General features: G+C 59.9%; 2 protein-coding genes across 3 annotated transcripts; both read right to left on the bottom strand.

The window, feature by feature from the left end:
• Window positions 1-629: 629 nt before the first annotated feature.
• On the bottom strand, window positions 630-14483 carry TGM1 (transglutaminase 1). The gene is made up of 14 exons (XM_075531182.1): window positions 14156-14483; window positions 13856-14044; window positions 12723-12971; window positions 12241-12359; window positions 12018-12125; window positions 11519-11693; window positions 10967-11105; window positions 10750-10853; window positions 7415-7503; window positions 6769-6922; window positions 6373-6654; window positions 6084-6244; window positions 5618-5754; window positions 630-969 (listed from the first exon to the last, which is right to left on the bottom strand). The coding sequence occupies exons 1-14, from the start codon at window positions 14481-14483 to the stop codon at window positions 744-746; spliced, it is 2460 nt and encodes an 819-aa protein (XP_075387297.1). The 3' UTR covers window positions 630-743.
• Window positions 14484-17366: 2883 nt separating this feature from the next.
• On the bottom strand, window positions 17367-23060 carry RABGGTA (Rab geranylgeranyltransferase subunit alpha). 2 transcript variants are annotated; one of them, XM_075531524.1, is made up of 17 exons: window positions 22960-23060; window positions 22587-22644; window positions 22303-22413; window positions 21900-22024; window positions 21512-21699; window positions 21092-21295; window positions 20689-20772; window positions 20526-20608; window positions 20330-20431; window positions 20104-20209; window positions 19953-20004; window positions 19716-19804; window positions 19475-19563; window positions 19275-19391; window positions 18427-18540; window positions 18092-18179; window positions 17367-17573 (listed from the first exon to the last, which is right to left on the bottom strand). In XM_075531524.1, exons 2-17 carry the CDS (start codon window positions 22587-22589, stop codon window positions 17425-17427), a joined length of 1704 nt encoding a protein of 567 aa, XP_075387639.1. In that variant the 5' UTR covers window positions 22590-22644; window positions 22960-23060; the 3' UTR covers window positions 17367-17424. The 2 variants fall into 2 exon arrangements, with proteins under 2 accessions (XP_075387639.1, XP_075387640.1); XM_075531525.1 differs by lacking the exon at window positions 22960-23060 and adding an exon at window positions 22800-22940.
• Between the last annotated feature and the right edge of the window lie 267 nt (window positions 23061-23327).

Raw genomic sequence — 23327 nt, 5'->3', positions numbered from 1 at the left:
TTTCTTTTCCATCGTCTATATTTTCAACACTAAAGATATATTACTTTTATTAAATAAAAAAAAACTTGGATGAAAATACTGGAAGGTGGCTTTTGCTGTTTCTGCCTTAACACAGGCCTACAAAAAGGAGTCTCGGCCCTTGCCTCCCATTGGATGGCCCGGAAGGTGGGGCGTGGCTTCAGGAAGGCTTGGGTCAACAGCAGCCCCTGGGCCAGGCGAAGATTACAGGCTGTTGAAGGCTGGGTCCTGCGGCTGATGACAGACAGCAGTGAGGGTTCTAGGTCTGTGTTTAACTGACTGCTACTCACAGCAGTGATAGATGCATGCATAACTTGGGATCATCTATTAAAAGTAGATTTAAAAAACAAAAACCAGAAGGAGGCTGCACTGGTGCGGACGTCAACCCCGAGGACCTGCTGAGCCAGCACCTGCTGAGACTGCCAGCCACGCCAGGGGCGGCAGAAGTGCCATGTCCGTCCCTAGGACAGCCCATGGACCCACATTCCTTTTCATGGCACGGACTGGCAGATGGACAGAAGAGAGGCTTTGTTTTTTTTTTATTTTTTAAAAAAAGCGGTTTATTAGTGTCAGTGTCACCAAATGTAAGTGAAGACCAGCCCCCTCCCGGGTCCCAGGGCCTCCCCGCCTGAACCCCCCAGAGGAGGAGCCACTCCGTGGGAAGCCCGCCCGTGGGGCAGTGTCCTTGTTCATCTGACGCCAGTTCCTTGGCCCCTGGCCCAGTGCTAAGCCCCACCTCGAGATGCCATAGGGATATTTTCCCCTGAGTGACTGTCCCCTCCGCCGTCCGAGATGCCCCTGCCTCCAGAGGCCGGGGCCACGTCCACCTGGATGACGCCGTGCACCTGGGATAGCTGAGGGCTGTCCAAGCTGGCGATGAGTTGGCGGGGGCCTGGCCGCACAGGCACGAACGTCTGGCGCAGCGTCACCGTCTCGTTGCCCCCGATGTCCCTGAGGGCAGAGACAGGGTCATGGTTCAGCAGTAACTGGAGAGGGGAGGGCAGGACGATCCAGGGCGGCCAGGAAGGAGGGAGCAGGTATTTCTGGGCTCCCCGGCATGGCCACACCCACAACCAGGAAAAACTCCGAGTCCAGGGCAGTCTCGCAGAGCCAGCCACCCACTCAGCTGCCTGAACTGGGTCCTCCCTGTCTCCTGGCATCCTCCCTCGCTGCTCCCATTCCACCTGCACGAAGACGGTGGACGCCACCCCAGGGAGCCTCGTCCACCTCACCTGGGGCCTGCCAAGACGCAGGAGCCACCCAAACCAGACGGGGCCCCACACAGTAGTGTCAACACAGGAAAGCAAGTTTAAGAAACTTAATTATCCTCTGCGCTGCTCATCATTCCAAAGCAGAAAGCATTGTAATGCACCCACATTTTAACAGATTATCTCAGAAGAGAAGGCAAGTTCTTCCCAAGAATACATGGCATGGCAACTTCAATTGTGTGTGTGTGTGAGTCTGTGTGTGTATATATGTGTGTGTTGTGTGTATCTATGTGTGTATGTATGTGTGTGTGAGTCTGTGTGTGTTTGTGTGAGTCTGTGTGTGTTCGCATATGTGTGTGTGTGCTCGCATATGTGTGTGTGTGCGCATGTGTGTGTATGTATGTGTGTGTGTGTGTGTGTGATTGCCCTGAAGGGGGTCACAGTAGGAGAAGGTCCTGGACAGTGTGGGACCAAAACTCAAAATCTGAGAGAGATCAGACTTGCTGGTCGGAAAGGGTGGCAGAACTCCTGAGACTCTGGCCCTCGATCACCGGCCATCTGGAACTGAACTCAGCTCAATCCAGAGCCAAACAAGAGTCTACCAAGGGAACAGTGCTGTGACTGAGGGGGCAGACACCCTAGAGTCATTGGGGATCCAGGTGACAGCATGCACTCAAGTACACCAGTCCAAAGTGGGGAGGCAAGGACGAGGAGGAGAGCCAGGAAACAGGAGGTGGGCTGGGTGGTCCAACCCCGGGGATTGTAAGGACTGAGACAAACAGAATGTGTAAATTGATCATCCACTCTGCAAACCTTCACCCGTAAAAGTTTTAAAAACTAGTGTTTGTGAGAGACCCCGAGGCAGAAAGGGAGACTCATGCCAGCACACACGCACATACCAACCCCGCCCCCCAGTCTCTTTGCCACCTCTCCCGTTCTTTTGTAGACCTCTGACCATCTGTCCCTAACTGCTCGCTGGGAATAACCATTCACTGGACTTTAACTGCCCGCCTTGCCGCCCGTCTCATTCCCCCATCTCCTCCCGTCAGAGGTCAACGGATCCTTCACAGGTTTGTCTTCCCTGGTGCTTCTGAAGAGGGCTCTCTAACTCAGCCCCTCCATCCTCACCACGCCTCTGCCTCCCGCCCCACGGAGCCCTCCCTCCATTGTTCATCCTGACCGTCTGCCCCCAGTGCTCCCTCCCAGGAGACAGCCCAGGCGCCCTCTGTGGGCCTGCTCCCCATTCAAGCCTTCCCTAAGCATCCCTGCCCCAGGAAAAAGAAGCGCACCTCCCGCAGCACTGCCCACACTCTATGCTCCCAGCACGATTACGTTCACTGCAAATGCGCTTCCTCGTCAGAGTCTGGCCTCTCCTGTCTCGGACTAAATGCTCATTTCCAGCCGCCTGTTTGGCCCCAACCTACCTGGGGGCCCTTTGCTGCCAGGTGGCAGGCAAATACCATAGTACTCAGGGGCTCTTGTCTGGGCACAGCATTTGGCTTAGAGCCTGCTTCCCTGACCACTCCGTGTCTCTTTCTCTACCCCCTGATAGCTGTGAGGTTGAGGACAAGGTACTACACTTGTCCTAAAATGGAAATAATTGTGAAATGAGAGGGTGAGACCACATGGTCTGCAAGATGACTTTTGAACCCCGAGAGGTTAATAGGAACCTGGTGCCCTAAAATAAATCCCAGTAGAAAGTCTATAAACTTAGCCAATACTAGATACGCTATGCCCTGACTGGTTATCAATCTGTGTTTTTAATCTGTGTACAAGAATTTCACTGTATGGGCTCAGTCAGCCTGGAAAAGTCTACTGAATCCATGTTATTAAACAGCAGTGCTTTTGGTGTCTCTGGGACGCCACACAATTAATTGTTCACCTACTAGTTGGTGGTTTGGATCCACCTAGAAGCACGTCAGGAGACAGGCCTGGGTGTCCTGCTCCCAAAGGTCCCAGCCTCCAAAGGCCCGTGGAGCAATTCTACTCTACACACAGGGTTGCCAGGGGTTGGGACTGGCTTGAAGGCAGCCGTCAACAGCGTCAACTGTTTGTCTATGGCAGCGTTCCGTGATATGATGTCTGAGAGACACTGCGTGTCAGGTTCCAAGGGGGAATGCCAAGACCTCTCCCTGGCCCTATCTTAATGTCAGGGGAGGTCTGTCACTCCTGTATTTGTGAGTTCGAACTAACTCCAAGGCAGCTGTGATAAGCTGGAGCCTGTCTGGAACTGAGCGCAGGTTATGAGCCGGGCCTCAGACAACGGCATTAGCACTTGGGCGAGCAAAACAACGTTGTCCTCAGCTGTTCTTCCTCAGTTGCCCATGCTTGCAGCGCTTTCACACTCCGCCAGGGATTTCCTTTGGAGTCATTGAAACCACACACGCATGCCCACACACTATCACACACACACACGCATGCCCACACAGTCACACACACACACATGCACACACACACATCAGACGGCCTGACCCTCCTTAACTTTTGACAGACAGGGGCATTCTGCCCAACTTGCTTCCTGACATGACTAATTTGTCTTAGGTCTGAATGACTTCAGGCTGTTTCCAAAGCCACAGCCACCTCTCCAGTAGGAAATTGGCTGCTCGCAGGACATTCTAATGAGTATGATTCAGACCCAGGGGGAAATTCCCAAGAAGGGTTTGGAACAGACCTGCTTTGGCGGTGACAGCAGCCATCTGGGGGAGTACCTTCTGGAATGTTTATTAAGTGCCCCATCACCTGGCTTGGGCGGCACACCTTGTGGTATAATGGGGTTCCACACCACAGCCTTGGATGCGCAAACGAGTCCAAGGATCGCCCATCTCGGAATCCAGCATATCTGAACCAACAGCTCAGGGACATCCCCCCAGAGGCTGTAAGCAATCCTGGAGGTCCCAGCCCTAGCTCGCCACAGCCAAGGGCCACAGGACGCCCAAGCAGGTCCTGCCTTGAGAGCCCATGATCCAAACCTCTCATTGATCTTCAAATGTGGGGGCTCACACAAGCCCACAGAGAGAGAGAGGACCCAGCACAAGGGTCCTGTCTTGATTCCCACATAGGGACAAGACCCATCGGGGCAGGCCACCTGGGAGTCTCATCACCCACCACTAGCACCCGTGTAGGGTGGGAGGATGGGTCATCTCCCTAGGGACCCCAGCTAGAGCCAAGGGCCAGGATGGCAACCCCAACAGCTCATGGTCACAGAGGAGCCTGCCTCAGGCAGTCTGCTTGGTGGGGGTGGGAGGCATGGGCGGCCGGTTAGGGGTCTCTGTTTCTCATGCCCCACCCTCCTCCTCTGCCTTCTGCCTAGAGAGGGCACCTAGTGGTGTCGTAGTTATGCGCTACACTGCTAACTGCAAGGCCAGCAGTTCGAAGCCCCCAGCCAGCTTGGGGAGAAAGGAGGCTCTCCACTACTGTGAAGAGCTACAGTCTCGGGAACTCACAGGGGCAGTTGGCCCCTGTCCCTGAGGGTCACCCTCAGTCGAAGCCACTGCATGGCCATGGGCCTGAAGGAAGAAGCTGATCTGGGCAGGTGCTGAGTGGCACCTATGTCAGCTGCCAGCCAGGGCAGCAAGCACCCTGTCTGTATACCCTCACTGGGCACTCTGCTTTACCCGGCCTGGGGTCAGGAGGAGGCACGGAGGTGGAGGCCTGCCCTGTGGATCTATCACCCGGCCCTGGGCACAGGCTGAGCCAGGGGCACGGGGCCTGTGTGTGGTGTGTGGGTGCTGGCGTGGGAGGAGTGTGCCCACTGAGACCTCGGCCACCAGCGCCCCATCTGTAGGTGGGCAGGCAGATGGCAGTGATGAAAGCGCACTTACAAGTGGGTAGTGTGCCCAGCAGTACATCGCATGCTGGTGCATTCCCTGCAGGCGCCCAGGGAGGCGGGGCTGTTGTCAATCTCCATTGACAGGTGAGGATCCAGGGGAGGAAAGTGGGGCTTGGAGGAGAGAAGTCACTTGCCCAAGGACACAGACCTAGTGCAGGATGGGGCTGGGACGTGAACCCAAGTCTTTTGGTTTCTTCTTTGCTATAAATCACACGATGGAGTCTAATGTAGTTGGGGGTGGGGGGTGGGAGGTAGCTTGGAGGAATCCTCCAATGAGAGAATGTGCCTAAAAATGCCTTCCCCCTCCCCCTCAATGATTAGAGTCTTTACCCAGATGCCCATGTAAAGTCCTGCTCCCTCACTAGTCAGGGGGGCAGGGCAGGGCCCCGGAGGACAGGACCCGTGGACTGATGGAGGTGGGAAGCAGGGAGGCAGTGCTGGCTGGCCCCACACTGCCTGCTGGATTCCGACGGAACACGGCTGTCCTGAGCGGCAAAGAGAGCCGCAAAGCTGGGCCCCGGGCGGCCCATGCACTAAGCAGGGGTGGCGAGATCAGACTCACCCGACGTTGAGGATCTTGGGTCTCTGTAACCCGGGGCCCTCGAGCCGGAAGACGACGTTGGTGAGGGTGACGGGCAGGGGGTTCTTGAAGACAATCTGTACCTCACATTCCTGGCCAACCACTGCTGCTCCCAATAACTGAAAAAGAGGCCCACGTCCCATGTCACAGGCCAAACACGTGCCCCCCAAAGGGTGCCCCACTGGGGAGAAGAAATGCCTTCAGGTCAAAACCGCTACTGGAGCCTCGTGTTTCTGCCCCTCCAAGTAGGCTTGGTCTGCAACACCAACCCACTCCCCAAATGAGGAGAGAGGCCACCGTACATGGTCCTGAGATCCCCTTTTCCAGGTGAGGAAGCTGAGGCCCAGGGGCAGCTCTGGTCACCGGGTCAGCCTGTTCCTGGCTCCGTCTCCTGTCCCCTTCTCCTTTGCCCTCTGCCCACCCCTTGCACCCCGCTGGCAGCCCTCACCGTGAGGGAGAGGTCCGGGGTCCGCAGACGGAAGGTGTGCTGCTTGGCTAGCACCTGCCCGCTCTCCTTGACGTGGCCAGAGACGTTGAGCAGCATGGCCCCTTGGTCCACAAGGTGGGGCCGGTACTCCTTGTAGGCCACAGGCATGACCACGCGCTCGGCTGGGGAAGAGAGATGGCCTCGCTCAGGCCTGCTCCCCCAGGCATGGCCTCCCCCAGGCTGCTCCCTGTTGCTCCTGAGGGCCTCTAAGCCCCCAGACATGGGCTTGGGCTGGGCAAGAAGCACTTACAGGCCCCTGGTGCCAGCACCACTTCCTTCTTGTTCTCCTTGAAGACGGGCCCGGAGACGCCCGTGTAGAAGGTGACCGAGAGGTAGAGGTGCAGCTTCACCGTGCGCTGGCTGCTGCCGCGGTTGCTCAGCGCCACGCAGACGGTCAGGTCCTGCCCAGTCACGGCATCCTGGGCCTCCACCTGGACCGCCACATCCTCCGCCGAGTCTCGCATGGAGTACACGTTGGGCTTGCTGCCGTGGGCCGCGGCTGTCTCCACGGCCTTCCGCTCTGCGTCGGAGCCTGGGGGTGAGGGTCAAGGTGAGCTAACCGGGACCATGAGGGGTGGGCTGGTGCTTGTAGGCAATGATGGCGACCACGGGAGGTGGCTGGCGGGGGGTGGGTGGGGGGTGGTACCTTCTGGATGCTTATAGATGGAGGTGACGTCCTCCCGCATGTTGGAGCCAAGGCCCTTGGTGACAATGAGCGTGCCGATGGCTTTCTCCTCCACGTACACGATCTTGAAGCTGCCATCGTCCTGCCGCTGCCAATAGACCTTGTCACTGTTCACCTGTTGGACCCAGGGGGGACTGTGTGAGCCAGCCATGAGGGAGCTGGGAGGGGGGCATAGGGGCAGGCCTGACCTCCTGGCTGCCTCCTCCCGGGTCCCGAGCCTGGGAGCTTCCTGGCAGAGTCCCAGTGGAGGAGTTTCGGGAGTTTGCAGCACGAGGAGCCAGCAGGCGCAGGGAGAAGCTGGTCTGGGAGGTTCTTCGCGGTGCGTTTTTGCATTAATAACAGTAATCCCTGTGCCTGTCCGCCAGCTTTATGGCTTATAAAGCCGTTCCATGCCCATTATCCCTTTTGATCCTGGGCGCAGGAAGCACGGCGGCCACTATTACCCTTTTACAGTGGAAGAAACTGAGGCTGGTGGAATAAGTGACTTGGCCAAGGCCACACAGCTAGCCAGTCGCGGGGAAGTCCGGACCAGAGCACCAGAGGGGGTCGAGGCCAGGGCTCCGGTAACTGGGCGGCTGGCGAGGAGGAGCCGGGGTGCAAGCCTCACCTCAGCAAAAATGAAGGGGGTGTCGTACTTCATGTAGACCAGGCCGTTCTTGATGGACTGCACAGAACAGGGACCACAGCAGAAGATGCCTAGGGGGGTCGGGCAGAGGTGAGGTCGAAGGAGGTCAAGAGGGACCTTCTTATCCTACATGGAGGCCTTCGCGGGGCCCCAGCCCCACCCACCACCTTTGTCAAAGTCTAGTAGCCTACAGCCTCAAAGCAAAGCCAAACGCACCACCACTGAGTCAATTCTGACTTCCGAGAGTCTAACTCTTCGGAGTAGAAAGCCCCACTGTCTTTCTCTTGCCGAGGGCTGGGGATCTCAAACTGCTGACCTTGCAGATAGCAGGCTAATGTGAAACCTCTACACCACCAGGGCTTCTAGTAGCCCGTGCTTCTATGAAGAACCGACTTCACTGCCGCCAAGTCGATACTGACTCATAGCCAGCCCCTTGTGGGTTTCCGAGTCTGTAACTGATTACGGGAGGAGAAAGCCCAGTCTTTCTCCCTCCGAGCTGCTAGTGGTTTCGAACTTCCGACCAAGAGGATCGCAGCCCAGTGTCTAACCACTCCACCACCAGAGCCTATGCCTCGTCGCCTCTAAAGCCAGACTAGCAGCATCCTCAAGCACTCGGGGAGGGAAGTCACAGAAGCGCTCAGGCAGCTTTCCTCAGCCGAGTCTGCTAGGGGCCGCCGGGGGGTGCAGGTGGGTAAAAGGGGGCAGAGCTGAGGGACAAGCCTGCCTCCACATCTACGTCATGGGCATGCTAGTCCTGCACAGGCTGGGCTGGATGTCCACTGTCTGTGGCCTCCAGAACACAGCACCGAGCCTGAGCCCGAGGTGGCTCTGCTGGCTGGCTAGGGAGCATGGACGCGCCCGGAGCAACCCCCAACTGCAGCCCCCCTGCCGAGGCTGAGAGGGAAGCTGGTGGCTTCCCTTGTTGCACTTGGGGGCTTCCTGGAGGAGAGGGTCTGGGGCGAGGAGAGGGTTGGCAGGAAACGGACTAAAAGGTGAGGCCCATGCAGCAGGAAAACATCTTAGAGATTATCCAGTGTGCTGCCCTTTTACAGCTGAGAAAACTGAGGCTCCGGGAGATGAAGTAGAGATCAGAACGTCACAGACAGTTGGATACGGAGAGAGTGGTGTTTACTGAAGGGCTACTAGGCCCCTGCGCATGGTGCTCCTGGATGCTTCCACATCAGGGAGAAGGGTCAGGTACCAGCCAAGGAGCACACCTTCCTCTCCACCACCTCATAGGCCGTATTCCTGGGACATGGACCGTGGGGTCACGTCCGACTCCTGGCAGCCCCTCGGCGGAGAGTGGAGTCACTCGATTTCCTGTGGTCAGGGTGTTCCTGTGCTGCAGAACTTGGATGATGCAGAGGGAGGGGTCTAGCCAGAGACCAGAGAAGGAATGCAGGCTAGGCAGGGGTGAGGCGGGCCAGGGTGAGGAAGGGCGGGCTGGCCAGAGGCTGCAGGGGGAGGCCGAGTCCAGAGGGGTGAGAGCACAGAGTTTCATTTTCTCAGAAGCACGTCTCCGTGAGTCCACAAAAGAGACTGGTAGGTTGTGTCAGCAGCAATTATACTGTGGGGCTGGGTTATGGGAACGAGTTTCTCCTTTGAACCTGCGCCTGTGATTCTGCTGTTCTGGACAGGTAACTGGCGTGAGCCATGAACAGGCAGACAAAGGGCTTGGCGAAATCGAGAGTGAGTGCACAGGAAAGCCCGGCGGTCCGGAAACTCCATGAGCTCGATCCTGACCAGCTCTGGGCCCCAGAGGAAGTCACGTGTTACCTCACGGGTGGGGCTCCAGAAGGGGCCTGGAATGCCCCAAGGCTGGCTGACCTTCAGAATCAACAAGAGAGCTTCCCAAAACAAACCTGAAAATCTGCCCCAGTTCTGACAGGCCTGGGGTGGGGTCTAGCCATTTACTTAAAACGGGAACCCAAACCAGACTCCCAGCCACAGAGTCGGTGCTGACTCAGCAACCGTGGACCAGGGCAGAACTGCCCCTGGTTGTTTCTGAGACGGTCACTGTTCATGAGAGTAGAAAGCCCTGTCTTCCTCTTACAGAGCGGCTGGTAGTTTCGAACTAGGGACCTTGAGGACCACAGCCCAACTCATAACCAATACGCCACCAGGGCTCCTAAAATCAGAACACCACCAAATCCAAAGCCGCCTGATAAATAGCCAGGACGTGTACCTTTTACGTAAATTCAATTCTATACTTCCCTTTTCTGCTAAGTATATGTTATTTCTAATGGCTTTTTTTTTAACTTTTAAAAAGAAATGTAAGTAAAAGATCCTCTGATTCATCCTCTTCAGGATACATAAGCAGATAAATAAGAATGGTGGATTTGTGGGGACGTGAAATTGTTCAAGGAATACTCTGGAATCTTCACTTTTGAACCAACCATCTGTGTGTGTTAGCCATGCAAAAGAAATAAAACTTCGGCCAGGAGACAGCTGCGTAAGCCTAGTGCTGTGGAGGGGATCCCAACTCAGGGTGAACCTCCAGGACAGAGTGTCACTGCTCCTAGAGGGATTCTGGGGCCTGTTATCTCTGTGGGGCAGCTCATGGGTCTGAAGCACTGGCTTTGCAGTTAGCAGTCCAATGTTACCCCGCTGCACCACTGGGGCTCCCAGTTAGCCACCTCCACTGCCCCCAGTCGATGCTGACTCATAGTGACCCTACAGACCAGACAGCATCATTGTTCTCCCACCGGACGACTAGTGGGTTTGAACCTCTAACCTTTGGGCTAACAGCCCAAGATGTAACCCCAAAAAGTAAAACCAAATTCACTGCCATCGAGCCAATGCCAACTCATAATGACCCTATAGGACAGGGTAGGACTGCCCGCTTTGTGTTTCCGAGACTGTAACTGTTTAGGAGAGTAGGAAGCCCCATTTTTTCTGCCACCGAGTGGCTGATGGTTTCGAACTTCTGACTTGTGGGTCACAACCAAACAGGTAACCACTACACCTCCTGGGCTCCTTGCTGTGTGACCCACAGTGGTGAAAATAAATTCGTGCACCCACACAGGTGATTCAGACGAGAAGCCAGTTTCAGGCACCAAACCACACGACCAAACAGAAACATGCTCATTACAGTGGAGCGGTTCTGACTCACGGTGCCCGAGGGTTTCAGGGTGGACTGTTCCACGGGGTGTTCTCGGCTGTAATCTTTTACAAAAATGGGTTGCCAGCCTTTTCTTCCTCGCTGCATTTTGGGTGGGTTAGACTCATAGGGGCTTAAAGACTTTGGCTCTAAGGCGTGTTTGGTGGTGACATTCTGTCATGTGGGGACAGGGAGAGGGCCAAGGCCCAGGCCTCACCACTGCTGGTCTCCTGGGGTGTGGCATCTACCACCTGCCACCCATCGAAGCCTGAGGGCAGATCGGGCCTCTTCATCCAGCAGTCATTCCACACGTGGAAGTTCCTGGGGTGGACATGGAGGGAGGGCTGCGTCTGACCCATCTCAGGCCAGGCCTCTACCACCCTGCCCCTTCCTGTGAACCCCCACTCCCAGAGGCCGCCCCTGCCCCGCCTCACCAAACAGAATCATGGTTCAGGTGCTCGAGGGGTTTCATGTTCTCATCAAAATAGATGTCCATGGTGAGGGACGTGTCAGTGTCGTGGGCTGAGTTGAAGTTGGTCACAGTGCGGGTGGCCAGGCCCAGGCAGCGCAGCACTGCAGAGGACACAGGGGCCAGGGGGCGTGGGGCCAGCATTAATTTGGGCAAAGAGTCAGGGGCAGGGAGGGATCAGGTCAGAAACGTCAGGGGAAAGGGGCAACTGGGATGGCCAAGCTGGGCTGGAACCACCAGGGGTCACCAGGCTAAGGAGGCCTTCCTTCAGGTCAGGGAGCTTTGGAGTTAGGGAACACCAGGCCTCCTGCCCGCCCCTTCTCCCTCCCCTCCCTCAGGCCTCTCCCTGTAGTTAATACTAATTAATGATAATTAAGGCAGCCTACATGCACTCCCCCGCCTGCACCCTGCTCTGTAGCCACAGCTGGGCCTGACTGGGCAGAGGAGGAGCCTGGCCTCTCTGCCCCCTCCCTGCCCACTGGGGCCAGGCCATTCCCACCCTGGTCCCCTTCACTACCTGTGGTGGTCACGCCAGCAAAGACCCAGCACTGGCCATAGGGGACGGAAGAGCCGGTGCGTAGGTAGCTCAGTAGGATCTCCACGCTGCCCACCCATGCCGATGGGTTGGTGCCCCGAGAGTAATCTCCAGACCAGTTCCCGATCAGGACCCCATTGTCATCCAGGGAGTTAACCTGCCCGGCAGAGGAGGAGGGGCGAGTTGGGGAAAGGAGTTCTGCAGCCCAGCGCCTGACCCTGGGGCCACCCCTCACCCCTGGAGGCCTCAGGATGTGTGCACAGCAGCCAGGCTCCACCGGCCCTCCACACAGGAATGCAATTCCTGATTCCCGGTGTGCCAGCCCAAGGTTTGGTTCTGCACGCTACATGAGGCACAGCAGAGCCAGGGTGGGCAAGAGGGGGAGGAGGAGGTGGGAGTCCTTTTCTCAGGATATCCTGTGCAGGACTCTGGAAAGGGCAGGGCCTGGCCGGCCAACACACAGTGGACAAGCGGTGCTCACCATGGCAGAGATGACTCGGGACACGCTGACTGGGTCCCCTCGGCTCCCATAGGGCATCCCCCGCCGATCCAGGATGTACAAGCAGGCGTCCAACACCCCATGGTCAAACTGAAAGGAGGGTCAGATGGATGCCTGCAGCCTACTCCCCCACCCCTGCCTCTAGCTGGCCCCCACACCAGGGGAGGGCGGGGTTAAGGGAAAGTGTGTGATTCGCCAGTCTTACCTGGCCGTAGTTCCAGGTGCGCTCGCCAATCTGTGCCTCGGTCCCGTAGTAAATCCTCCCAGTCTCGTTGAGCACGTACTCCTGCCGCCAGCCCTCATGGTCCACATACACGATGTCGTCTGCGGCCCCACAACACACATGTCTGGCTGCCCACCCCATCTCCCTGGGCCCCACCTGCCCCCAGACCAGTTCTGCAGGACACAAGTCCACAGAGAGACGGACGCTCCTGGCCGGAGAGGACTGCTCCCTGGAAGGAGGGAGAGTGACCGACCCAGGGCCCTGTACCTGCAGAGGGGAAGCTGTATGACCTCGGGTGGTCCCCTTTCTACACTGGAACTAGGTCTCTCGACCTGGACAAGGGGTTGGCTTGTCCTAAGGCAGGCACTAGGTGCCCAGACTGACTCAAGGGAAGGATATCCTGCCCGGCCCCTCTGCCCCGCCCTCCCCACTGTCCCACCGGCTTCTGACTCTAGCAGGCTCACCTGGGCACCAGGGGTTGAAGAGGATGTAGATCTCGTTGTGGGGGTCAAAGGGCAACTGGAACTCTCCAGCATCTGTGCGTGTGCGGACCGTGAACTCAAACTTGCCGATGATGGAGTTGGGGGAGGTGTGGACCCGCAGGTTCAGATTCTGCCCACTGGCCTTGGTCACCTGGGCCTTCCAGCCTCCGCTGCCCCCTTTACCCACTGGGATGATTACGTGGGTGCCCTTGCCCACTTCGGGGTTGTTACCTACAATGGGAGAAGCGCCCATGAGCTGGAGAGCACTCTCAGCGGAGGGGGGAACCCGATCTGGGACGACCAGCCCCACCCACACCCAGAATGCATTTGAGCCTGAGCTGGGTCATTGCTTCAGTCTGTGATGGTGTCTCTGAGAGCAGCTGTGTCCCCACCCGGTGCTCGCCTGCATGTTGGGCAGGGCTCTGGGACAACATCCCAAACCTGTTCCCTGGCACAAAGCTCGGAGGTGGGGAGGAGAGCCACTGTCACCCTCCCACCCGCCTGACTGTCTCAGGACCTGGCCACCAGGCAGCGTTCCAGCCCTCCATCCCTCATGAAAGGACAGCCTGCTGCTTAGGGCTGCAGCCTCCAGAGGTCAGGGCATTCCCTGGTGGAGGTGCTGGGGGCACCTGGACATTAGAAGCTGGGGTGGGCAAGGGTAGGCCCTAATCAAAGGGTATGAGGAGTCTCCTGCCCCCAGCATTAGCATAATCACCAGCCTGGGCAGTCAACGGGGGCCACCCAGCAATGCCGAGAGCCATGGGACCAGAGTGCCAGAGCCAGACGGAGCGGGGCAGGGAGAGGGAGAACACCAGCCCTGCCCAAGGAGCAGACGCGGACAGACAGACACTGGAGGCAGATTCCAGAAAGGCAGGTGAAGAGGGGGCACGTGGCTCTGGGGGCTTGAGGAGAGTGTGACCCTGAGACACAGCTAGCTAGGGACACACTCAAACGCTGGTCCCTGACCTATCCTGTGGCCTTGAGGGGTGAGGTGGGGGTGGAACCTAAAGATGCCTCTTTGAGCCAGTGCCAGGCCTGGGAAGCGTGCGCACACACACACACACACACACACACACACACACTCCTGGGCCCTGGCCCCATCCGTCCCCACTAACCGATGAAGAGTTCTAGAACGATGCGGTCCGAGGACTCGTAGGGCCGGGACAGGAAGAGGACTATGTGGAAGGGCTGCCCGCGGCGCACAATCAGGTTGTCGTACTCGAACTCGTCCGTGTGGTGCTCCTGGCGGTTGTGGTCGGAGCGGGCGCTCAGCAGATCCACGCCGGTCACCACCAGCATGCCCTCTGCAAGGCCACAGCGCCCATCAGCGAGTGGAGCCCCTCTCTTTAGCCTCCCAGCACCCCAGAAATGGCCGCATGAAGGGCCCTGGGCTGCACGGCGGGATCAGGCCTCACCTCGGACGGTGCCATCCCCAGCTGCATTCACTCCTCCGCCCCGCGAGGGAGGACGGCGGGCGCCGGAGCCCCGGGAGGCCGAGCCCCGGGAGCCGGGCCTTCGTCCGCCCGCGCTGGACCCCCGACCCCCGTCGTGGTCATAGTCTCGCTCCCAGTCCTCATCTGCGTTCCGGCAGGAGCAGCAGCTGCAGCAGCGGGCCCAGAAGGAGCGGCCCGAGCGCCGGGACCTTCGGTCCGGCTCCGGCTCGGGCTCGGGCTCCGGCGAAGGCGTAGCGGGCTGCCAGGGGCTCCCGCCCCAGCGGCCCACGTCCGACCGCGGACCGTCCATGACTGGGCCTGGGGAGAGGCGGGTGCCGCGGTCACACACTGGGGAGAAAGCCACCTAGTGCGAGCGGAGTCAGCGCCAGCCCGAGGAGCCCATCCCGAGACCCCCACCCCAAAGACCTCATGCAGGCTCACCCAGAGGGAGCCTTCTCCCCCCCCCACTGATGTCCCCCAAACACCGGCCCCAACTCCGGGTGCCCCATCAAGACCCCCACGCAGAACCCATCCCACGAAACGTTCCCTTCGCAGGTACTTGTCTCAGCCTCTGGACCAGCCCGACAGCCCGGATGCCTGCGCCCAGCAGAGGGGAGCTCTACGGGGTCACCCCCATTTGTCAGCAGACTTCTCGCAGGCTCCCCGCCAAGGAGGCGGGAGGGCGTCGGGGTCCCGGCTTGGGCATCCTCCGGGCGGGCGGGCAGGGGCGGGGCCCAGCAGGTGCCCGAGCCGAGCCGAGCCCGTGCCTTGCCGTCCCGGGCCGTGGCTTGGCTGCGGGCTGAGCCCGCCGGCCCAGGATCCCCTCACCTGGCGGCGGCGGCGATGCCGAGTCCCGGGTCGGAGCTGATGGGATGGGACAGGACCAACCGAGTGGCTGGACACGGCGGCGAATGGAAGCTGCGGGGCGGGCCGTCGAGTAGTTTATGAGGGGAGGGAGGAGCCGCGCTGCTGGGAAGGGGAAGCTCGCTAGGCGCTAGGCTGGGTGCCACGCCAGCCCCCCTCCCCGCCCCCATACACACCCAGGAAGAGCTCCAGGCCCTGTGGGGGTTGTCAGGAGGCAGGGACACGGGACTCCTCCGTCTCCCTTTCGAGGAACTGAGATAATGCAGGGGGCAGGGAGCAGGAGCCAGGGAGGGGCCACGTGGGGGTCTGTCAGAGGTCAGGGTCAAAGTGCAGGGAGCCCAGGCCCTGATGTGGGTGAGGAGGGAAGAAGCCCTGAGCCCCAGGCAGGAGGCAGGAGCCCTTCCATCCAGAGCCCTGCCAGGCAGACCCTGTGACCCAGCACCTGCCTCCCTGCCAGTGCAGCCTTCCAGCCTCTGCCTTGCGAAACAGGCCTGTGGGCCTGGGACTCATCCTGCCCAGGGAGGTCCTGGGATCCCGGCTGCAGCTGGTGACATCAGCAGCCAGGCCCGCAGACTGGCTCCACCAGCCAGCCCCTGACCTGCCGGCTCTACCAGCTCCAGCGACACCCCCCCTCCGCCGCCCTCCTGTCCCTCCAGCTGCTCCAGTGCCTAGCATGGTGTGTGTGTGTGTCTATATCACTCCAGGTTGGAGTGGGTGTAGGTGTGGGGTGGGGTGGATCTGTTTTCTCCTCCTGGCCAGGGGGTTTGAGAGAGAGCCTTAAGCCTTTGCTCTGAGGTCAAGGTGGGAACCCAGGCCTCCCCCTCCCCTCCCCAAGGAGTATCTGACTAGCTGGAGTCCCCCTTCTTTCTGGAACTCTTGCTGGGAATGCTGACCAACCGGCTCTGGGTACCTGCCCTGTGGGCATCCCAACTCCACCCCCTGCACGGGGAGACAAGGGGGTGCCACCAAGGACCCCAGGGCAGAAAGAGGCCAGGAGGCTCTTCTGGGAGGTTGTTCTTGGACCCATCAGCCAGGGCTTTCACTCCACCCCACAGGCGTCCTGGCTCCCTCCCAGGCCCCTGAGCAGGCAGTGCAAGCAGGGTGGGCAGGAAGAGACAAGGAAGCAGAGGTTGGGTTGGTGATGCATCGAGCAGGGAGGTGTCCCAGGAAGTGGGGACACCGAGGCTCTGGCACCTGGCAGGCAGCCCTTCCCACCCATGCTGATCTTTTCCTGTCTGGCCTCTAGCCCGAGGTAGGCAGGGGGTCTGCCTCTACCCCAACACCCTCAGAGAACCAAGTTCTGGGTGGGCAGGTGTACGTACACAGGGCTCTGTGGAGGTGCAGCTATGCATGGGCAAGGTCGTGGGAAGGAGCAAGGCCTAAGTGTCCCAGCCAGGTGGGCCCAGGCTGATTTCCTGAGCACCAGGAAAATATTTTTGTCATACTCTCACCCTCCTTTGGAGCAGTTTCTCTTTCCTCCCCACCCAGTTAGGTTTGACTCAGTGCCCTGGACCGCTACCCCCCACACACACTGCCACTCCTTACGTTCCGCCCTCCAGGAAGGCCAGGCGCCTCAGGGCTTTTAGAGTCAGGACAGGAAGTCTCCCAGGTGTGTTGGGGGCACCTTGGGAGGCAAAACCCAACTCCAGACAGCAGGCTGCCCAGGTTAAGACATCTGGCCTGGGCATCTCGGGCAGGAGCTAGAACGCGGAGTCTAGAAATCCTAGACAGAGATGATTCTGGTGCCGCCACTTAGCCTCGATGGCTTGAGTCTCAGCGGCAGTTTTAACAGGAAGTGCAATCACCTTCTCGTGAGAATCAAAGGTTTGCAAGGGCTTTTCGACCAAAGGTCTTTAGGGGGACTGATCTGCTGTTACAGGGCAGAGCAGGGGAGCCTGTGCCACCCCTCCTGGGAACATAGAACCCTTGAGCTCACTGGTTCAGAACTTGAACCCTGACGGTGGTGGGGGGGGGGGGAGACCCCGAGGTACTAGTTCTCCATGACAGGGCAGAGGCCTGGAGAGCACAGACAGAGGGCAGACGACAAGCGGAACCAGCCCGCCTCTCCACTCTCTCCCAGATGTGGCAGTGGTGGTGGCGGCTGAGGACACTGGTTGGTGAGTCGAGGGGCTCTGTCCTGGTGGCGTAGTGGTTTATGTGTTGGGTTGCTAACTGCAAGGCCAGCAGTTTAAAACCGCCAGTTGCTCCTCAAGAGAGGCGGCTTTCTACTCCCGTAGAGTTATGGTCTAGGAAACTCTCAGGGCCAGCCCCACCCTGCCCTGCAGGGTCGCTGAGTTGGCATTGACTTGAAGGCAGCGAGTGTACTATATTGTCGTTTCTCCCCATTCTTTATTTTAGTCCCAATAAGTTAAGGGTGAGGGGCTTCCTTAGGTGAGAATGCTGCTCACTGAAGGTAGCAGTTCGGCCAGCTGCTCCGAGATGCCCACTACATGGCACAGCGGGTTGCCCTGCAGATCGAGGAGAGCCAGTCTGGGGCAGGAGGCAAGTGGCTGAAGCACGGCGGGCATCCGGAGGCCTTGGACAGGAAGGAGTCAAGGCAAACTCTGCAGGCTCCCTCCCACCTGCGGCTCTTGTGTGCCCGCCAGGCTCGCTCTCATGTGCGGGGGCACTGCCACCCAGAAGCCCATCTTCCAGGCGGGCATCTCCCTGCTTCCCTGAAGGGAGAGTAAGCTTCAAGGCAGGGGCTGCAAAAACCTGGCCATGGGGGTGAGGCCTAACCTGGTCTAAAGTGGCCCCGATACTCAGTAGTGGCCCAGGGCTCTCGGGTGGAAAGATTGGCTAAAGATTGTTTTAACTTCTACTTTTTGGAAGAGGAGTCGCAGATCTAGATTTAAAAGAAAAAAGAAACTTCCTCATCTGTAGCCTTGTCCGTGTGTGAACCTGGCTGCCTGCCTGCAGAATCTACCAGTGCAGGTCAGGGGCAGTCCACCCAGCCCCCAGGCCAGCCTGTCCTCCCTCTCTCATCGGAGGGCCACGTACCCAGCCCTGGGCAGCCCCACCCTCCGTCCACTGGGGCACCAGCAGGAAGGATACAGTTGTTGCCCAGTGTGAGCTCTCGTAGTCGGGGCAGGTTTGTGATGCCATCCAGGGATGTGAGGGTGTTATCATTGGCTTGTAGCACCTGGGGGGGCAGGGCAGAGCGAGGCTGAGCGGGCAGCTTCCAGCCCGAGGACTGGGGTGAGCAACTGAGCATTGTCGGCTGTCAGGGCATGGAGGGGGTGGGGGCGGGGGGCTCCGGGGTGGGGGTGAGCGAGGCTGGCCCACATGGGGGCTCAGCGGTGTGGGCCTCTGTTTGGAGACTTCTGAGGAAGTGGGGAGGCAGGCGGGAAGGACCACCGAGGGCTCCGACAGAGGCGCCGGTGCTTTACCTCCAGGCAGCGCAGGGCAGCCAGGGCTGGGGGCAAGGTCTCGAGGCGATTGTGTGACAGGTCAAGGTGAGTGACCAAGAGCAGCTGCTCCAGGTGGCAGAGCACAGTGAGGTCCTGAGGAGATGGACGGTGAAGAGGGTCACGGACCTGAGGCACGGTCCTCAGCTATTGTTCAAGAAGCACTTTCTCTTCGGGCTCCTGGGGCCCCCAGCAGAGGAAAGGGTGAAGCAGGGCAGGACATGTTCACGCAGGTCTCAAGAGCATGGGCAGCGCGAGTGCTGGGGGTGGGGGGGAGCAGGGGAATGGACAGGAGGAGGACGGCCCAGAGGACAGGAGGGCACGGGGTAAACAAAGACCCTGGCAGGAGAGGACTGGTGGGGGTGGGGAATCTGCTGGTGGGCGGGAGGGCAGGCGCTGAGCTGGCTGCACAGACAGGCTAGAGCAGATGAGTTAGGACGTTAGGAAGGCTGGTTGGGAAGGAGGCGCGGAGAGCGAACAGAGTCTGCACAGCTGGTGAGAAACCTGTGGAAATGATGTGGGGGTGAGACGCAGGGCACAGAGTAGGGGCAGAGAGGGGTCGCTTTCCAGGAAGAAGGCACCTGTGACCAGCCCACTGGAAGGGGCCACAGGAGGCGGCCCTGGTGACTCAGGAGAGGACACTGGGCCAAGGAGCCGAGAAGCAGGGCAAGGTGAGGGGCAGAAAGCCAGGCCTGGATGGGCAGTACGCTTGACAGACAGTGCTGAGCTCAGTCCAAGTTAGGAGAGCAGCCCAGGAAGGTCCTGGAGCCCAGGGCAGGGCGTCAGGCACCGCTGTGGGGAGAGGTATGCGCGATCCGGGCAGCTGCTACCTTGTGAGCCAGGTGCAGCACGCGAACGTCAGCATACTCCATCTTGAGCACGCTGTTCTCCACCAGGAACTTGCTGCGCAGGTCGTCCATGTAGGAAGCCCGCATCGGGTCCACGGCCTGGTGCGGGTGATGTGGGTGAGCACGCTGGCCACCCTCCTGCCCACTGGTCTCCCTTGCCTCCTCCCTGAGGCCCGACGCACCTTGAGGGTCTGGAAGTACTGCAGGGTCTCCTTCTCATACATCAGGGGATCCAGAGCCCGCATCAACAGGATGATGGTGAGCAGGCACCCTGAGGAGGAACGGGAGCAAAGGAAGCTCTCGCCTAAACTGGCCCTGCTCCCCATCCTCCTGCTCTCCCCAAGGGGTCACTCCAGAGAGGCGCACCCCCCTGCAGGAAGTGGGGGGGCCTGAAGAACAGGGACTCGGGCAATGGGGCCTCACACTTGTTCTCCGGCTCCAGCTCCTGCAGCTCCTTACAGGACTCAAGTTCAGACTGGAGCACCGTGGACTTCTCCACCGACAGCTCACACCTGAAGGCAGGCCGGTGGGGGTGGGGTGGGGTGAGGGTCGTACCCAGTGTCCAGTCTGATACTATTTCCTGAGCTCCCAGCCTCCTCCCCAGCTGCCTGGTGCCCAGAGTCCAGTGTCCTCTGCTGGTCTGCGCTTCCCTGCCATCACCTGAACAGCTGCTCATCCGTGGCTGAGTCCCGGCACCAGCCCTCCTGGTGGCCTGAGGGAAAAGCAGGCGGCAGGCAAGAAGGGCACTCAGGACAGGAAGAGAGGGATGAGGACCACTCAGCGGGTGGGAGTGGCAGGCGGGCAGCATCACCTTTTAACAGGATACACTCCTTCTGGGCATCGCCTGCCGTCCAAATGACACGGAACGTGTGCTGGGGCAACTGGTCGTTGAAGGAGGCGGCAGGCAGGTCACAGAGCTGAGCTCACCGAGTCAAGGAGATACCCTGGCCTCACATTTCTGACCAGCCTCCCCCACTCCCGCTTAGCCCCAGTCTCCCAGCACCTCCCCCAGGTCAGCTCCACCAATCTTAGGATGCCCAGACATGGCTATGCTGGTTCCTGCCATCCGGGGTCCTCCACTCCACAGCCAGGGGAGACTCATCAACCACGAGCAGCAAGGTCTCCATCCCGGGTCCTACCTGGCCGGGGACAAAGGCAGACCCGTCAGTTCCAACAGTGGCCAGGCCCGCAGCCCCAGGAGGCTCCCTGGCTGGCGAAAAGCGCAGTACTCACAAGGAGACGCCGAGAGAAAGAAACAGTCAGACAGGCCTCATCCCGGCTCACATGCAAGCAGCGCAGGGCATCCTGGGGGTCAGCTAGGGCAGGAGACGGCCTCAGATCTCCTCAGAGCCTCTTTTATGCCTCCCCAAACCCCATCCCTTCCCCTGTGGCTCACCTCGGCCCAGGAGCCAGCGGTGGTAGAACCAGGCACTCTGGTCATTGGGGTCCGTGAAGAAAGCGTTCTGCACCAGCTCCAGCTCTGCCAAGGCCAAGGAGGGATGTGGGCTGTGGTCAGGCAGGCTCTGGTCACCCTCACACCCACTCTTCATGCCTTCTGCTGGCAGTGCCTCCAGCCCACAGTCTCACATCTACACTGGCCTTGCACAGAGGATGCGAAGGCCAATTTTATCTGCCTGTTTGCACTGAGCTCCCTGCGACCAAGGGCTTTCTGGCCCTGCGGATGCCCAAGGCAGGTACAGAAGGAGTAAGTGCTCAATGAACTGAGCTGACAGGAGCAGGGTCAAAGAGAGTGGTGGGGAGGGCAGATGCACAGCAGTGGCCGCCCCCACGCTGCCCACCTTTGAGCAGCACATCCTCAGGAAGGCGCCCTTGGGGTCCAGAGTCTGGCTGGGGGTGCAGCTGGGGCAGGAGGCAGGAGCGGTAGTGCCAGGAGGAGTAGTTGGAGAAGTTTCGGGAGATGAGGTGGTCAGTGAAGGCTAGCTCCTCTGTAGGGGGCACAACTGCCTGGGCAGCCACAAACCGCCGGTAATCCCAGCAGTGGACTGGCATGGAGGAAGGCACAGCTCAAAAGCAAAGCAAGGGAAGCTCCTTGGCTGCACCCCCAGAAACACCCCTATCCACTCCCCAGGAGATGCACTTGCCCCCCCCCACTGCTCTAGGCACCCCTCCCACTCTGGGGTCCACTGAGGCTGCAAGACCAGGATATGGGGCCAGTAGAGGGTTGGGGTGGGGTTGGACACTGAGTCCGTGGCACGTACAGTTCCGCTCATCCGCCTCGAGGAAGCGGGCACAGAGCTCCAGCTCCCGGGCCCAGTTGGGCTCAGGCTGGCGGCTCAGCAGCCAGCAGCGGTGGTGCCAGGTGCCATAGGACTTGGGGTTCACCCGCAGGCAGCTCTCCAGGAAGCCCAGTTCAGCCTTTACCAGAGCAGCCAAGTCCTCTGGGGACCTGTAACCAATGGGGAGCCATTGGTCAAGGCCATCCCACACCCAATGCTTAGCTCCCCCTCCCTCCCATCAGATGTACCCAGCCCCCCGCTTCCCTCTGCCTATGCCCCTGGCTGCCCCATTCCTCCCTGCCATCCCTGGACACAGGCAGGGCAGGGGTCGGCCCGGGCCAGGGGAGGGGGACCCTGAACCCCTACACACTTCTGGGCCTCCAGCTTCTGGAACACCTGTCGCCGGCAGTTCCAGAGGGTGGCGAAGTCAGGGTTGGCTCCCAGAATCTGACTCGTTAACTCCAGCACCGACTCATCCAGTTCGCCCGCCTGGCGCTGAGAAGGGAGGGGACAAGGTTCAGAGGGGCTAAGTGACAGACAGAACTGCTGCGGGGTCTGTGGGTGCACCCTGGGCAGTGCGTACAGAGATTCACCCACTGAAATCTCCACCACACAGCATCTCCACATCACTCAGATTTGGCAGATGAGTAGACTGAGGGCCAGAAAGCCTCAATAACTTGCCCACGGTCACCCAGCTAGGTGAGAACCCAGATTTGGATCCAAGCAGTCTGATGCTTGAGTTCAACCGCTATGTCTCCCCTTGAGAGTCGCACCTTCTGGAAGACGGCTTCGGTGGCGGACAGGTATAGCTTCAGCTTCTGCTCCCGCTCTAGCCTTTTGGCTTCAGCCTGCTCTTCCGATGTCTTCACCTTCAGTCGTCCGTGCTACAGGAGGATGGGACACGGGTGCAGGCTGTCCTTGCAGGGGCGGACCGGTGGACCCCCTCACTGGGAGGGGGCCGGGGCACGCTCTTACAGAGCAACTGAGGTATGGCCACGGGGAAGCGAGGCGAGGGTGCAGGCATGCAGAGGTAAGGGGCTGGGCTCGGGGTTCTCACCATGCTGCCGGCTCAGGGTTCAAGGAAAAGAGGGGGTCTGGAGGTCACTCCAAGAAGCCTAGGAAGAGAGTGTCAATCACGAGAGCCCCGCCCCTCGGGCCCCGCCCCCAGCCGTCCCCGGAAGCCTCTCGCAGGCCGCCGCAGAGACCCACCCCTCCAAAGGATTAAACGGGTCCTGGAGCAAGCATCGCACGCCCAGAAGCAGGAGCGCACCTGGCCGCGGGTTCCCACCCAGCGGTCCTGCCCACCGCCGATCCAAAGAAGCTGAAGCCCGACCAGCGAGGCGATGGGTGCCCCTCTGCGTACGCGAGGGCGCCCCTTGCCGCCCGCCCCAGGGCTCCGAGGCACTCCCGCTCCTCGCGGGCGGACCCACCTGCGCTGAGAGGAGGCGTGGGGGACGCGGAGCTGCGGCGCTCGCCACTGAGCCCGGGAGCAGGCTAGAGCGGCGCCACGCCCGGCGCCCGCTCGCTCTCGCAGGTCCAGCGCCCTCTGCAGGCTGGGAGCGGCACCGGGCGCGGAGTACGCTCGGCCCGGAGGGCGAGTGCGCGCGCTTTGCTTTCCGGGACCGCGACGTTCCTGCGAAAGTGCGCACGCGCGGCTCTGCGTCCGCGTGCATTCGCGCAGCCCCGGAGTCTGGGGCATGTTAGGCCTGTCAGCGGCTCGAGCTGCAGTCTAGCTGAAGAAGTTGCTCCACCTTCCGGAAAACTCACTGCCTGCCCTCCACCGCTGGCACTGGCACCG

Source organism: Tenrec ecaudatus, chromosome 14, assembly GCF_050624435.1.
Source record: "Tenrec ecaudatus isolate mTenEca1 chromosome 14, mTenEca1.hap1, whole genome shotgun sequence".
NCBI classification, from domain to species: domain Eukaryota; kingdom Metazoa; phylum Chordata; class Mammalia; order Afrosoricida; family Tenrecidae; genus Tenrec; species Tenrec ecaudatus.
This window is presented reverse-complemented; position numbering and strand designations above follow the sequence as displayed.

Bases quoted from the DNA above. Each gene is read 5' to 3' on its own strand.
- TGM1 (XM_075531182.1), bottom strand. From the start codon at position 14,483: ATGGACGGTCCGCGGTCGGACGTGGGCCGCTGGGGCGGGAGCCCCTGG. The intron at 12,972-13,855 runs GTTAGTGGGGAC...CTCCCATTGTAG, and splicing joins CGTTCTAGAACTCTTCATCG to GTAACAACCCCGAAGTGGGC. The intron at 12,126-12,240 runs GTAAGACTGGCG...CCCTCCTTTCAG, and splicing joins GCACCTGGAACTACGGCCAG to TTTGACCATGGGGTGTTGGA.
- RABGGTA (XM_075531524.1), bottom strand. The intron at 20,210-20,329 runs GCATCCTAAGAT...CGGTGAGCTCAG, and splicing joins ACCAGCATAGCCATGTCTGG to CTCTGTGACCTGCCTGCCGC. The intron at 18,180-18,426 runs GTAAAGCACCGG...CTGCCCCCCCAG, and splicing joins CTGCCCTGCGCTGCCTGGAG to GTGCTACAAGCCAATGATAA.